This window comes from Aptenodytes forsteri, unplaced genomic scaffold, assembly GCF_000699145.1.
Source record: "Aptenodytes forsteri isolate BGI_AS27 unplaced genomic scaffold, ASM69914v1 Scaffold87, whole genome shotgun sequence".
NCBI lineage: Eukaryota > Metazoa > Chordata > Aves > Sphenisciformes > Spheniscidae > Aptenodytes > Aptenodytes forsteri.
In genome coordinates, this window is record NW_008796041.1 from 5436707 (window position 1) to 5450220 (window position 13514).

Here is a 13514-nt window from a genome sequence, read left to right on the forward strand (position 1 = left end):
CCATGTGGGATCTTGTGCAAAACTCAAAGGGGTTTTTTTGGGGGGTTAGTTTACTTATTTATTTTTTTAATCACTGACAGATAGCAGCTTGTGAAGCCAGCCTCAGAGTCAGGTTTTCTCAGCGGTAGGACCCACAATGCCTGTTATAAAGGTTTTAAGTTGAAGTATGAATAGAACTCCTGTCTCTTGTGGTGGTGATCTTGTTAAACGATTCAGGCTTTTGAACTATTCTGATAGCTGGTGCTGGAGAAGAAAAATGAAAATGTTTCTTTTTTTTTCACCACTGTGCCACCTCTTCACCAAATGTACCCACTAGACGAGACTTTGATAGTCTGCAGCTTTCAAACCGTTCAAGCTTGGAGGTATGGCAACAATTTCCCTATAGGAACGGGGTGTGTGAAAAATCTGAGTGCTTTCAAATTGGGTTTATAGGATCATGTGTTTGCTATAAGAATGGATTAGATACAGGGATGAAAGTGCAAATTTTCCATCCAGATTCTCGAACCCTTACCACTACGGCTTACTGTAACTTTGCTCTATATTGAAAGATTAATTCCAGTGAATTATTGGTATTGTGTTTCTGGTTGGTGGGGTGCAAAATCATGGTTGTGTGGATGCAGTGCACCATCACCTTAACTTCTGCTGAGGCTGTTAGATCACAGCCTGTTAGAAACCATATTTCACTAAGTGCTTAAAGATGTCAAAGAATCAGCACTACAGCGCTCACCCTCGAATAGCTGGTCAGCGCAGTCTCCAAGTCATCCCTATCACCCATCTGCTCCAAACATGCATTATTTGAGCACATACTTGCCTGTGCCCCTCCTGTGTATTTTCTTTGCTCGTGGCCTTCTTAATGTTTGTTTATAATATCGAGTGAAAAATTTATTTATAATGAAATGGCATTTTTGCAATGAACTACTGCTTTCTCCAAATTTTAAGATGTTTTTGCCTAATTGAAACTCCCAAATGAAAACAGATTATATTTAAATTTTCTTATCCCTTTCACTGTTGATTAGCAAATGAAAAGCAATTGCATGAACAAATTGAAAAAAAGGGAAACCAGGAAAAAATTGAACAAAGCAAAACAAACATTTTCACAAGTAAAATAAATGAATGGTTTAAAAAACTTCCGTGAAAGTTGGTTTACATTTTTCTAGCCTACTTACAAAATCTTGTGACCATTCTTCTATAAATTCAGTAACTTTTGATGCAGGTGTATTTCACACAGTCATGAATGAAGTTTAAAGAGTTTGGCACTACATTTCTCTTCAAAAAGTAAGACACGAACACCTGGTAACACCCACATTCCAGTGCTTGTTCCTTATGTGATCAGGGTGAATATTTGCTGCTGATGGGAAAACCTGAGGGTTTTGCCAGATTTGATGGTCACTCCAATTTATATGCTCCTCTGAAATTTCCGTTCTTGATTCAAACCATTTGGATCTATAAAACTGATTTCTACTCTTACCTTGCCTGTAGGACTGTAAGGCTCTTCTTGTCACTACAGTCAATTTAACTCTGAATCCCACTGCTGACTGTGCAAGTTTTATGTGTTTCAGAGAAAAATGTAAGAAATTCTGTAGTGATCAGTTGTAGGGTAATTTATTTTTTTTTTATTAATAATTGGCCTATAGACCATTTCTACTATTAAGATCTGTCCTAACAAAAAAAAAAAAAAAAAAGAAAAAAAAAAGATATCCAAACTATAATCTGAGTTCATTAGAAACAATCTTCTTTTGTAGTGGTTTTCTGCTCATGGTGCACTGATTTTTTAAAATAATTGCTACTATATGAAGAATTAAAGCATATTCCAATTACTCAGTTACTGGTGGAAAGGAAAGACTGTACTTCTGAAGGAAAAAAACCAAAACCCAACAGAAGTGTTGTGAAATTCAAAAGTGATGAAAACCTGTGACAGCTTATGAGGCATGCCCAATAAAAATTTGCAGCTATAACTGTAGTTGTCAGAAACTTATTTGTGATAAATACCCATCAGCTACAAGCATCAGAGACATATTTTGGTGAGTTTCTTTAAGGTCTCCACAGCTTTCACCCGAGAAACCTGGCAGGGCTGGTAGACTCAGTCTGGTCTGCAGTTTCTCGGTTCTTGTGCTGGATGGCAGCCAGTGCATTAGCGCTGGACCCGTTCCTGCCTGTGCCTCGAATTACTCCCCGGGAGACAGCACAGCCCCCACCAGGCAGCGTTGCGGAGAGGCAGAGTACTTGAGTAAACTCAGGCCATCTGTTGGTTGCATAAATTAGTTTTCCCCATTTGCCCATCTAGCCATAAGGTATCCACTTTTTTTTTCTTTGGTTTTTTTTTTTTCTTTCCCCAAATAATGTATTTTTTCTTTATCCAGTTCTGGTAGGACAGAGATAGGCAAATGGATTTCTTGCTACTTTTTTCTTCTTTACTTCTTGTGGTTGTGTGCATTTCATTGTAGTGGCTTTGTTTAACAAATCAAATTATCTCCTTTATATACGTGTTCTTCTTTGGAAACAGTTAATGGTTCCTAACCAGAGGAACCAAACCTCACCTTTATTCACGATAGAGGAAAAACACGATTATAGTTCCTTTCCCCTCTTCCCCCCATCTTTTTCCCCCTTTCATTTTTTTCCCCATTTCCCCTTTTTTCCCTTTTCTCTTTTTTCCTCTTATTTGTTTTCTTCCTCTTCCTCTTCTTTCCTCATGAATACTAATACTATAATATGAATAAATAGATAAAGGACTAAACTGATTACATTAGCATAACTTAAATTATTTACTTCAAACAGTATGTTTGTTGTTCAGCATTCAAGGAAGAATTAAATTCAGCAATAACTATTTGATTTCAACTTCAGTCATTTTAAAGGATCTCCATTTTACTTTTCTCTCAGCATTCTATGGGAATCAGATTCCTTGAACATTTAGCAGTGGAATAGTCCGTCACTGGAAACTGTCAGTTTTGAAGATTTATTAAATGATTTTTAGTGGCACCTTATACTGTTCAGACAAAAAGGTGAAGTATTTCTTTCACAAGGCACATTTGGATTTTCCTAGCAATAGTCTTTCTGAAGCTCTCCAGTAAGAACAGAGGACATCTTGATGCCCGTTCTGTCAAGTCACTTTGCTTATTTTGAATGTCTGTTGCCATTTTGATTTATTTCCATTTTTTCTTCTTGCAGATTTATTTGAAAAACAGGGATTTGTATACTGTAGAAGCCAACAACCCTCGTCAGCTAGTGGAAATTGCAGCCAGAGACATTGAAAAACTTCTGAGTAACAGGTCTAAAGCCTTGGTGGTGAGTACTAATGGGTTAGGTTTTCTATTTAGCGTTTAAAAAAACCTTTATTTATTATTGAAACATGCTTTTATTGTTATTTTTGCTGCCTATACACTTACGGGCACTGTCAGCTTGATGTGTACTGGACATGACATGTAGAAAGATGGCTTGTGACTTCATGGTAGAAAATGAACTCATTAGTTCGTTGGCATAGGGCAGATGCTTATAATATTGACAGACAGATTAGGAACCATGGCCAAGTAACGAATCAAGTTATAAATAGATTGGAAAATATTCCTCTAAGTGATGCACATGAATGTTTATGACTTGAAGTTCACTGTACTCTACAGTCAGTAGTGACCTTGGGGAAACAAGAAGTACAGCTTTTTTTAAATGTGATTTAAAAATAATGCTACCTTTGAAGTCATGATGTTCATTTTGGTATTATTGTTAACTACATCTGTTAATATTTGGTCTCTTCGTCTTTTTAGTTAGTCTTTCTTGATGGTTGCAACTAATTCTTCTCCTTCAACAAATGTAGTCATGTGTGAATCAGATTCATTTCCATACCTATTCTATTTCTGACTTACTAATTTAATCTGTATTTCAATCATGTTTTGTATCAGCAAAGTTAATGCTGAACTGTTAGCGTGAAGACCACGCTGCATTGTAACCTCATGATTCTTTGTGCTTTAAATATGAAGTAGCTATTTCTTTAAAGTGCTTTTGCCAACAGTCCCTTTTTGTTCTATTCCATAAGACACCAAACCTGGGTAATTGCTTTTTATGATTCCTATTCACATCACTCTGACTCGTATAAGAGTTTAGAGTGCTTTTCAGAAGATACTGACCAAACATGCATGGGGGGATCCGGATGAATTCATAAACATGCTTTTTACAGAGTAGAGCTATTAGAAATAGGTTTAAAGGATGGAACAGCAGACTGGGATTCCCTGGGCAATTACATATCCACATAGACTTGCAGATAAGTTTGGATGTGTCATTTGAAGTGAAAAAGAGAAGAAAGAGGGATTAATTCACCTAGCTGTAGACATCTACTCAGCTGGTCGCCCTAAGCTCCTTTTTTGTTCAGTGGACTAAACCAGGCACTTCTCAGTCAGGATTGACCTGACATGTTCTGAGTAAGACTTTAAAATGGGATGAACCACAGCCCAGAAGTACTTACTTCTCCCTTTCTCTATCAGAGGAGCCTCAATGTAAATGTCTATACTGTAGGTGTGTAAAGCTGGAGGAGATGAGTCCCACCCAAGCAGTCCTTTTATCAGTACAGTTTCATGCAGCTGAAGAATCAGTCCAAGAGTGAAACTGTTGCTGCGCGCTATCCTGAGGACTAGCCTTCTTGTAGATGATGAAATTTTGCTTAGTCCATTGTCTGTGCATAGGTACCACAGGAGGTACCCATTTTCCTGCCTTTTGTTCTTAGCAGGAGTTCACTCTTCTAGTTCCCATAGCTTCCCTAATATGCAATGTACATCAGTGTTGTCTGCGCCAAAGCTTCTCTGCTTCAGTCAAATGAGCATAAAATAGATATGATTTTTTTGTTTGTTTTCCTGTTTTAACTCGGTGGGCATGTGTTTATGTAGCACTCTGTGGACTTTGTATTATTATTGCAAAATATTATAAGTCATTTGCAGACCTTTGTGAACACATCAGTTTGTCCACCATTTTCCCATCAACCCGTATAAGTCTGATGGTTTTAAGTTATCACAGCCAAATCTTATATTTTCTTGAGACTCAAGATTAATGTAGGGGTTTGTGTGTGTCTGTGGTGGTTTGATCTTAAAGCTTTAAGAAAATTAAATAAGTATCTCATGCTTACTTTAGAAAAGATTCCAGAACAGTTTTTCTGTGAGTGTGGAAGAAGAAGGGTGCCTACCTCATTTTAGGCAAGCCCATGGTCACTTTTTGAAAAGGGTCATATGATTCAGACCCAAACAAAAGAAGATTAAATTAAGGGAAGGATGTTCCTTCAGTCCAGTTGCTCTTTTTTTTTTTAAAAAAAAAAAAAAAAGAATTCTTGCAGTCTTCAGAACTTCTCAGATAATTTTAAATGATCAAGTCAATGCATCTTGAAGGCAAATAAAAAGTCTTCCAGATGTATTAGTGGCTAAAGTCTTATGACTTTAAAACCAATTTTATTATTTTGGAGGATGTGACTCATGATGTCTTTAATGCTTGGGGTTGCCATTACTGGCAGTGCTGCAGTGAATGTACAATACTTATTATTTTTAGCTGCATGCCATCATTTCAGGATGTGTGTCAGCAAGACTTCTTTATGACCTCTTTATCGATCTTGCCACTTCATGCAGAGTGAAATTCATCCCCAAACATGTGGAAATAATTTAGCTCCCCCCACTACTTCACACAACTGAATTTGATTTGCCATCCTTTAAATACTGATCAATGTTGGAATTGATACAACACAGTGTTGGAACATCTCTAAATTTTTTTTTTAATTACTTTTTTTTAATGCCTGGGAACCTACAGAATTTACAAAGATTAATTACATGATTACAACACATACATAAGCAAAGTGATTGAAATAACCTATTGAAACATTCCTCTACTCCAGTTCAAGAAGGATGGAGCTGTCTTACAGAGGTTGTCAGGTTTCAGATGTTTGCCTTGCCAAAACTTTCTGTGAACTTTGTGTACTTTTTATGTCCTAATTATGTATAACTATAAAAAAATCCTAATTTTAGTTTTTTAAATAATATCTACATACATTTTAAAAATAAAAATTTATCAAAACCAGTTTCTTCAGAACAGCTTTCCAGGGGTGGTTGGTCATACGATGGTTCCTGAGAAAACCTACTTTTTGTTCTGTATCAAATGCCAGACACAGCCAAAGCCAATGCATTCAAAAATGAGTATAACCTCTCAAATAAGTAAAACTGACTTAAGCTTTTTAATATGATATTAATTAGTATTAAGTTGATTAAGCTTTTCAATATTATTTTCATTGTTTGATTTAGCTTCTGATTTCTGATTCAGACATTTTTCTCAACCATTATCAAGGTTAGCTGTTCTGGGGAATTCTGTTGTTGTTTCTTTAAAAAATGTATTTCTGATGTATATTCAGGTACCCAGGGGCTTAGTCTGACTAAAAAAAAGAAAAGAGGAAAAGGCCTAAAAAACATTACTTAAGGGGAAAAATACCCTTTTATTAATCTCAGTCCTAGTCAGATCTCTTTGCTGACTCATATTCTACATGGTTATTAATTTTGGATCACTTCATGTTGGTTTCTTTTGTGCTATCACCTGACCTTAAGAGCTCCTAACGGCTCAGATATTTATACTGGCTTTTCTATTTGTAGTTATCCCAGATTTATATTAGAGCTTTCAATGACTTTTGATTTTAAACCTTCCTCTTGATTATTTTTATACACAGGAGACATTCACTTATTATCTCCTGCATCTGAACTATTACTTTCTACTAAGAGAATTTCTTCACCTTCCATATGTATTTCTCTTTCTTCTTTTTTCAAGGACTATCTTTATGCTGGCATTTTGTAAACTTTATGTAGTGAAGCTGAATTATCTGAAATTTAAGTCTTCTCAAATCTGCTGGGTCACATTTTCTCTGAAATCAGGAGTGGAGTTGAATGGAACTGTTACTAATGACTGCACAGAGGGTTTTACCATTGGGGCTAATATGACTCAAAGTATTAATTAATACCTGAATCCTGAAAAGAGTATGATGCAAGAGGATCATACATCCTCCAGTGATGCCACGAGGAAGGTGCCAGTGAATGACATCAACAGTGTCACTGTTCAGAGACTAGCATACCCCAGGGATGCCATGATTTTCTCTAGGCATGCTACACAAACAATCTTTGGGCAAGGTTATAATAAACAAATATTAATGATGACTTTTCTAATAATGAGTTGGCTTCCCTTGAGCTGCAAGAGCACCTTTAAATGAGAAATAATTCTTGTATTCCAAATTATTTGTGTTTTCCTGCAACTTTGTGCTAGAAAACTCTCTAGCTGTGACTTAAAGGTAAAATTACTTAGTGGTTCTGTGCATTACACACAAAAGGCTTGAGTAACATGGAAAAGCTTTGTGATTTCATTTCTGATTTATATAAGAAAAGATTATAATGAAAATCTGGACAAAGATGACGTGTCCCACTGTAAGGAAAAAAGTCTATTTTTATTTTTTCATGGGTATGAATTTACTCTTGGGAGAAGCTAAAAATGGTCGTTGAAATAGGTACCTAGCTGTGGAAGGAGAAAGGGGAAAGTCCTGATCAGAACTCAGAGGGCTTTCCTAGATAGCTATTACTAGAAAATGTTAGCCACAGAAGAAAAAGTTAGGATGAAAAGAAAATGGAGAATTTTCTAGCAAAGTGTAGTGGAGGAAGAGAGTAGTATGAGTAGTAACGAGGGAGACAGGCAACAGCCTTATAGTAGAAAGTGTAGTGGAGGAAGAGAGTAGTATGAGTAGTAACGAGGGAGACAGGCAACAGCCTTACAGTCAAGGATGTCAAAGACTGCCTTGTAGTAGAGCCTGTTATTCAAAGAGTGAACATTTCTTTTTTGGTTTACTGTTGTTTACTATTGCATATTTGCCTGGCCTAACCCTACTGAACACACGCTCTTTCAATATCATGGAATTTCCGTATGCATGTGGTATCCATATGATCCTGCGAGGATCAGGGAGTTGGACTCGATGATCCTTATGTTTCCCTTCCAACCTGAGATATTCTATGATTCTATGGTATTATGGGCAAGTTAATATTCTGTCTCTATATATCTTGCTAAAAGGTGGTGTACAGACTATCTGTGCTACCATTGCAACCTGCATTTCCAGGTGTGTAATGGAAGACGGGTGGAGGTTTCATTGAAAAGGTATCCTGCAGTAACTACGGGCAAAACTCACAAAGGTTCTTGGACATTTTTCGGGTACACAACCACTCCGAGGATACCAACAAATAGTATGCCTAGTCCATTAGGCAGTCTGGCACCTAAATTGTTCATTTTCACTGGAGTTATCCTCTGTTTTAAAGTTCCTACCCCATTCATCAGTGCAATAGCTTTCTGGAGCTATGTAGATCATGCTAATAGATCATAATCTTTCAGTTCAGATGGAAACCAAATGATTTAAACAAAAACTTATCTATATACGAGAAAGAGAGGATACTTGTATTTGGAAGACATTAATATTTATTGGATGAGTATCAACAGAAATACTAGCTAGAGTACCTGACATTGTAATATATTTATACATATGGTTTGAGGAGTTACAAATATTTTTTCACTGGTTATATAAAAATAAACCCTTTTAAACTCATTAATATATGAGATGGACTCATCATATATGTTTTATTACTCATGTAAAATACTGTAGTAAGCTTAAGATTTGCAAAGATTCTAATTTTTGTTGTCACATTTTAAAATTTAAAATTGTAAATTGTGGTTTTTAGAAAGTTCTATTTAAAAACTTGGTGCTTTGCAAAAGGCTGTTCTGGGGTTTTATTTTCTGTTTATGTATTGTGTCATGAGGGAAATGAAGTATAACTTACCTTAAAGTAATATTTAATCCAGTGCAGCACACTAAATCTAAGGTGCAGCTTCACTCTTGTGCAGTGTGAAGTCGTTAGCTGTGCAGCCCTTGGCCTTCCTCTGCCCATCTGAGCAGCCCATTACTCATTAGGTATCGTGAAGCATCCTTAATCTTCTATGGCAGGAAAATCTGCAGTTTTACCCTCTTGCTCATTTTTGCTGTTATATTTCAATTGAAGAGAATAAGCAAGTTTGGATCTCTTAGGTAACAGGAAATTAAAGAGTGAAAATGATGACTAAAGAACACCTACTAATAGTCTTTGCAAGCATAGCTTGCAGCAAATTTTGGAAACAGGATCAAAATGTCCTATTTCTTGCTTAGACAAGATCGCTTTCTGTATTCCCAAATTATTTAGCTGTTGGCTACTTGTTTGTGTAATACTTTGAGATTAATCCTACTTGTCCTCCTATCAAAAATTAAGATGTATGCATATTCCCCTGCAAATCTTTTCCACAGTGAAATATCTTTTTCTGGAAAGCCTCAGTGTCTGTACCTTATTGTCAACACTGTGATGTACACTCAGAGAGCATTTATTAATAAACTTTTCTTTCATTACTTCCCATATTCTCAGGCAATAGCATAACCATTCCTGTAAAGCAAACACTCAAGTTCCACTAAAATACATTTCACTGGAGAATGAGAGACATTCATATTTTTGTTGCCAAATTCCTGCTTAATATTGCTTTGTTTTGCTGTGGGGTTATTTGTTTTTACTTTTAACTATTAAACTCTTACATTAAGATCATTCAAGGGAAGGTACTAGTCAATACCCTCGGCTTCTTGGGTTGCATGTAGACAAAGAAGAGTTACATGCAGATTTGCACCTTATTGTCTAGATTTCTTCAGACATTTCAACCAGAGACATCATATCTTCATTCTAGCCTTTATGCCTTGGTTTCTTCTGAAAACTGAGGAAACTGAGTTTCCATGGAAACTGAGGCACAGATTGTGTGCTAGGAAGCAGGTTCCCTCTACGTGCTGTTGGGAAATGTCCAAGGTGCACAACTGTGTCTGTGAATGAGGAGCTCAGAATGTTTATCTGCTAGTTTAGATGCAATTTCAACACAGCTGTGCAAGTGTGTCCAGATCCCTTAGTATTTCCCTGCCCGCCTGAAATAAGGCTTCAGTGTCTCACAATACAACTGGGAAGCATAAGTAAACATGTGTTATAACATATTTTGAGATTCCTGGGCAGAGATGCTGTGCACTTTAAATAGGGTTGGGAATTTTTCTGTAGCCTGAAACACCTATAAAACTAAAATAAATTTTGTAGGTGTGCTTGATACTACTGGTTTTTGGAAGGGATCCAAAACTCTAGCCTGAGTTTTGATTAGATGCCTAAAACCCACCTAACATCCTTGAAAACACTCTGTGACACCTACTTTCTGGTCTGCTAATCTTAAATTGCCTACACTAACTAGATATCTTTCCACTCTTCATAATACTCTATAGATAAATTGAAGTTGTCCACGCATTCAGCAGAACCTGCACTGGCCAGCATCTCTCTCTTTGGGCTCTGTTGCAACTCAGCCACCAGTCTCCTAAGCTCCGCCAGAAATTCCAAAGAAGCCTAAATAGTCACACCTAATAGTGGAGTCCACCACTTCTGCATGGTAATCTAAAGATCAGAGCTAATCACTCTGTGAGGGCTTGGGCTAGGTCTCTGAAATGAAAATATCTGTGTATACATATGGATACATATCTTGATCTGGACACACTTGCACAGGTGTGTTGAAATTCCATCTAAACTATATTCTAGTGTGCATACTGGAAATAAGTATTTTTCCAGTTATCTCCTAATCTAAAAGATAAATAGACAAAACATCTTACCAGGGAGGAGGATCTTTTCCTTCCCATTTAAGTCCTCTGATCACAAGGATAAAGCCCTCCAATCCATAGTAAAATCTGTGCAAAAATAATTTTTTGATGCTAACAATTGCCCTCCACCTTCATTATCATCCCTTCAAATACATTAAATCCATTTATTCTTAGTCTCAGGCTGTGAGGGCCAGAGTCCTTGCCCTTTAACCTGAAAATTAGGTCATTCTCCAGAGGTGTAGTTTGCATCCTCCTAAAGTTGAGGGCAATCTGTGATTTTTACTTCCCTCATTATTTTGCAAATGATAACACAGTAAACATCGTGATTTTGTCATTAGAAGGCACTGATGAACTAGGTCTTGAGTTGATGGAGGCACCTGATGTTTCCTATTAGTTCCTTATGCAGGGGTCTGATATCTTACAGAATGCAGAGAGAAAGGGAGAGGTCTCAGTTTTTCCGTTGAGTTGTGGTAGCGTCAGAAGGTTCATCAACATAAAATGTCCTTCCCTTCCTCTCTTTCCTAGCTGATTTTAAAAACATAAATTTAAAAACTTGTTGAGAACTGATTTCAAAACTGATTTCAGTACAAAAAGCAGCATCACTCATGTCTTGATAAATTTGCTCCTATTTTCTCTTCACTTCTATTTTTTATTTTCAGGTGTTTCTACCCTTTTGACTCACTTGCCAGTTACAGGCAGTGTTAGACAATTGTATTGGAAAGAGCTCAAGTTGGAGAAATTCAGAGAAGGAAAATAGCTTGAATTGTGGTTAGTCTCCCAGCAAGCAACACTTTCCCACATTTTATTAGTATTTTTTTGTTAGCTGTTCTGTGAGAAGCTGGCCATCATAAGGAAGCTAGCAATGGACTTTGTGTGTTGGGTTGTTAACCAAAATAATTTCAGGTCTGACTTCTAAGAAGGGGAAGCCTACATAGATGGAGAAGAGCAAATTAACTACAGTAAATTACTGGTAAAACAGATGTTTTTGTGCAGTGTACATAGGTTTTGTGTTATTTTTCATTCTAACGTGGTCATTTTCTCCTTGGAATTTTTAGGCTGTGGCTGTTTCTTCTCTTTAATATTTCAAAATATTTTATTCTTATATTTTAACTTTTCAAGCTGGACGTGGCTCTTGGGCTATAGGAAAAGATATTTAGCGAAAAGATTACACAAAGTGTGTATCAGCATCACAAACCAAATGGCTTTAATTGTGCCAATATCCTACCAGAAAAATACTGATGTTTTGGAAAAATACAAGTAAAATAAGCTTTTCTCTGTGTAAGGACTGTAAGATCATCCATACCATATGTTTTTACATGACAGTATGTCTTGGTTCTTTAAGTCTTTTCCATTATGTATTTGGTAGAATTTTACAGAGTTAGGACTCTAGGTCTATTTATACGTTTACTTTTTATATCTCCATCAATTCTCTACATACTGAGTAATTCACCAAGGTGGAAAATTTCTAAATTTTATTTCTGGATGTTTCCTGTGAGTATTCAGAATAGACACTGTCATCTCCTTTTTGCAGCATTAGATTTAGATTTCAGTCCATGACTAGAGCTGGTCCAAATAGCAGAAATAGTTACTTCAGATATGGCAGAAACTTCGCAGGTGAGTTTAAGACTGATACTGCACTTTTAAAACTGGCTTCACTGGAATATTTGCACACTAGGAGAAAGATTTTACATATGCTTTTTTAGACTATAATACTGAGTCCACTAGCCTGTATGAACTTTGCTTAAATCTCCAGATGTAAATGTAGCCTATTTTGAAAGTCAGTTGTAGTTGCTGAAGCAAATGTGTTTTGGAATCACAGCTAGTGAGATGTGACACTTATGAAGTCAAACATTTGTCAGCTTGTCCGTATGTCAGATGTTTGAATTTGTTTTTACTTGTCTTGCCTTGAGTCTTATTTTATTAGCCGAAATCCAGGTTGTATAGATGCAATGTTATGTCTCAGAGGATAGATTCACATAACTCACATACTTTGCAAGGCATCATAAAAGTCTGGAAAAATAAATCAGAGGGCTTGCAATGAAAGTTCTTACAAATCTCACCTGTTTCCATGTTTTTTCTTTCCACAGGTTACTTGATTTGCCTTCTGCAGATCTTTTATTCTTGTTGACAGATAAAGAGGGGGACATCCCTCCCACTTCCCATATTCTTATAGATAGCCAGGAGTCATCATTTTGATTTTTGTGGACCTGAACTGTACATAGTGCTGAAATGGCATCTAGTACGCTAGCTTAGAGAGACACCTGCTGAATCTCTGTCCTGCTAGCACAGTGTATTGCAGTTAGAGCTTTTAAGTGTGACTGAGAGGATGAAAGCTAAAAAGAGCTTGTGACAAATAATATTATTGGATGATCAGCTTCACAATTTAACTTTTCTTTTTCCTTACACAGTAGATTGTCACTGATAGCTTAGCTTATTTGTTGCTTTCACTTTTGGTATGGAGAAAAATAAGGAGCACCGATAGCTGTAGCAGTTCTTTCCCATTCAGTCCCCTTTACATATTCATTTGAGCAAATTTCCTTACAAAATAAATGGCCGTGGCTAATTTTCCAGAGGTGGTGGTGGTGGTGTTTTTTAAACTCCCTGTGGGGGTGTCCCAGTTTTGGCTGGGATAGAGTTAATTTTCTTCCTAGTAGCTGGTACAGTGCTGTGTTTTGGATTTAGGACGAGAACAATGTTGATAACGCACTGATGTTTTAGTTGTTGCTGAGCGGTGCTTACACTAGCCAAGGACTTCTCAGCTTCCCATGCTCTGCCGACTGAGAAGGCTGGAGGTGCCCAAGAAGCTGGGAGGGGGCACAGCCAGGACAGCTGACCCCAACTG

General features: G+C 36.9%; 1 protein-coding gene across 1 annotated transcript in view; it reads left to right on the forward strand.

Annotated features, from left to right (window-relative positions):
• CACNA2D1 (calcium voltage-gated channel auxiliary subunit alpha2delta 1) overlaps positions 1-13514 on the forward strand; it is a 375598-nt gene that overhangs the window by 14967 nt on the left and 347117 nt on the right. Inside the window, exon 2 of the mRNA XM_009285553.1 lies at positions 3166-3282. Coding sequence (XP_009283828.1) covers positions 3166-3282 — 117 coding nt within the window. The remainder of the gene's footprint in view (positions 1-3165; positions 3283-13514) is intronic.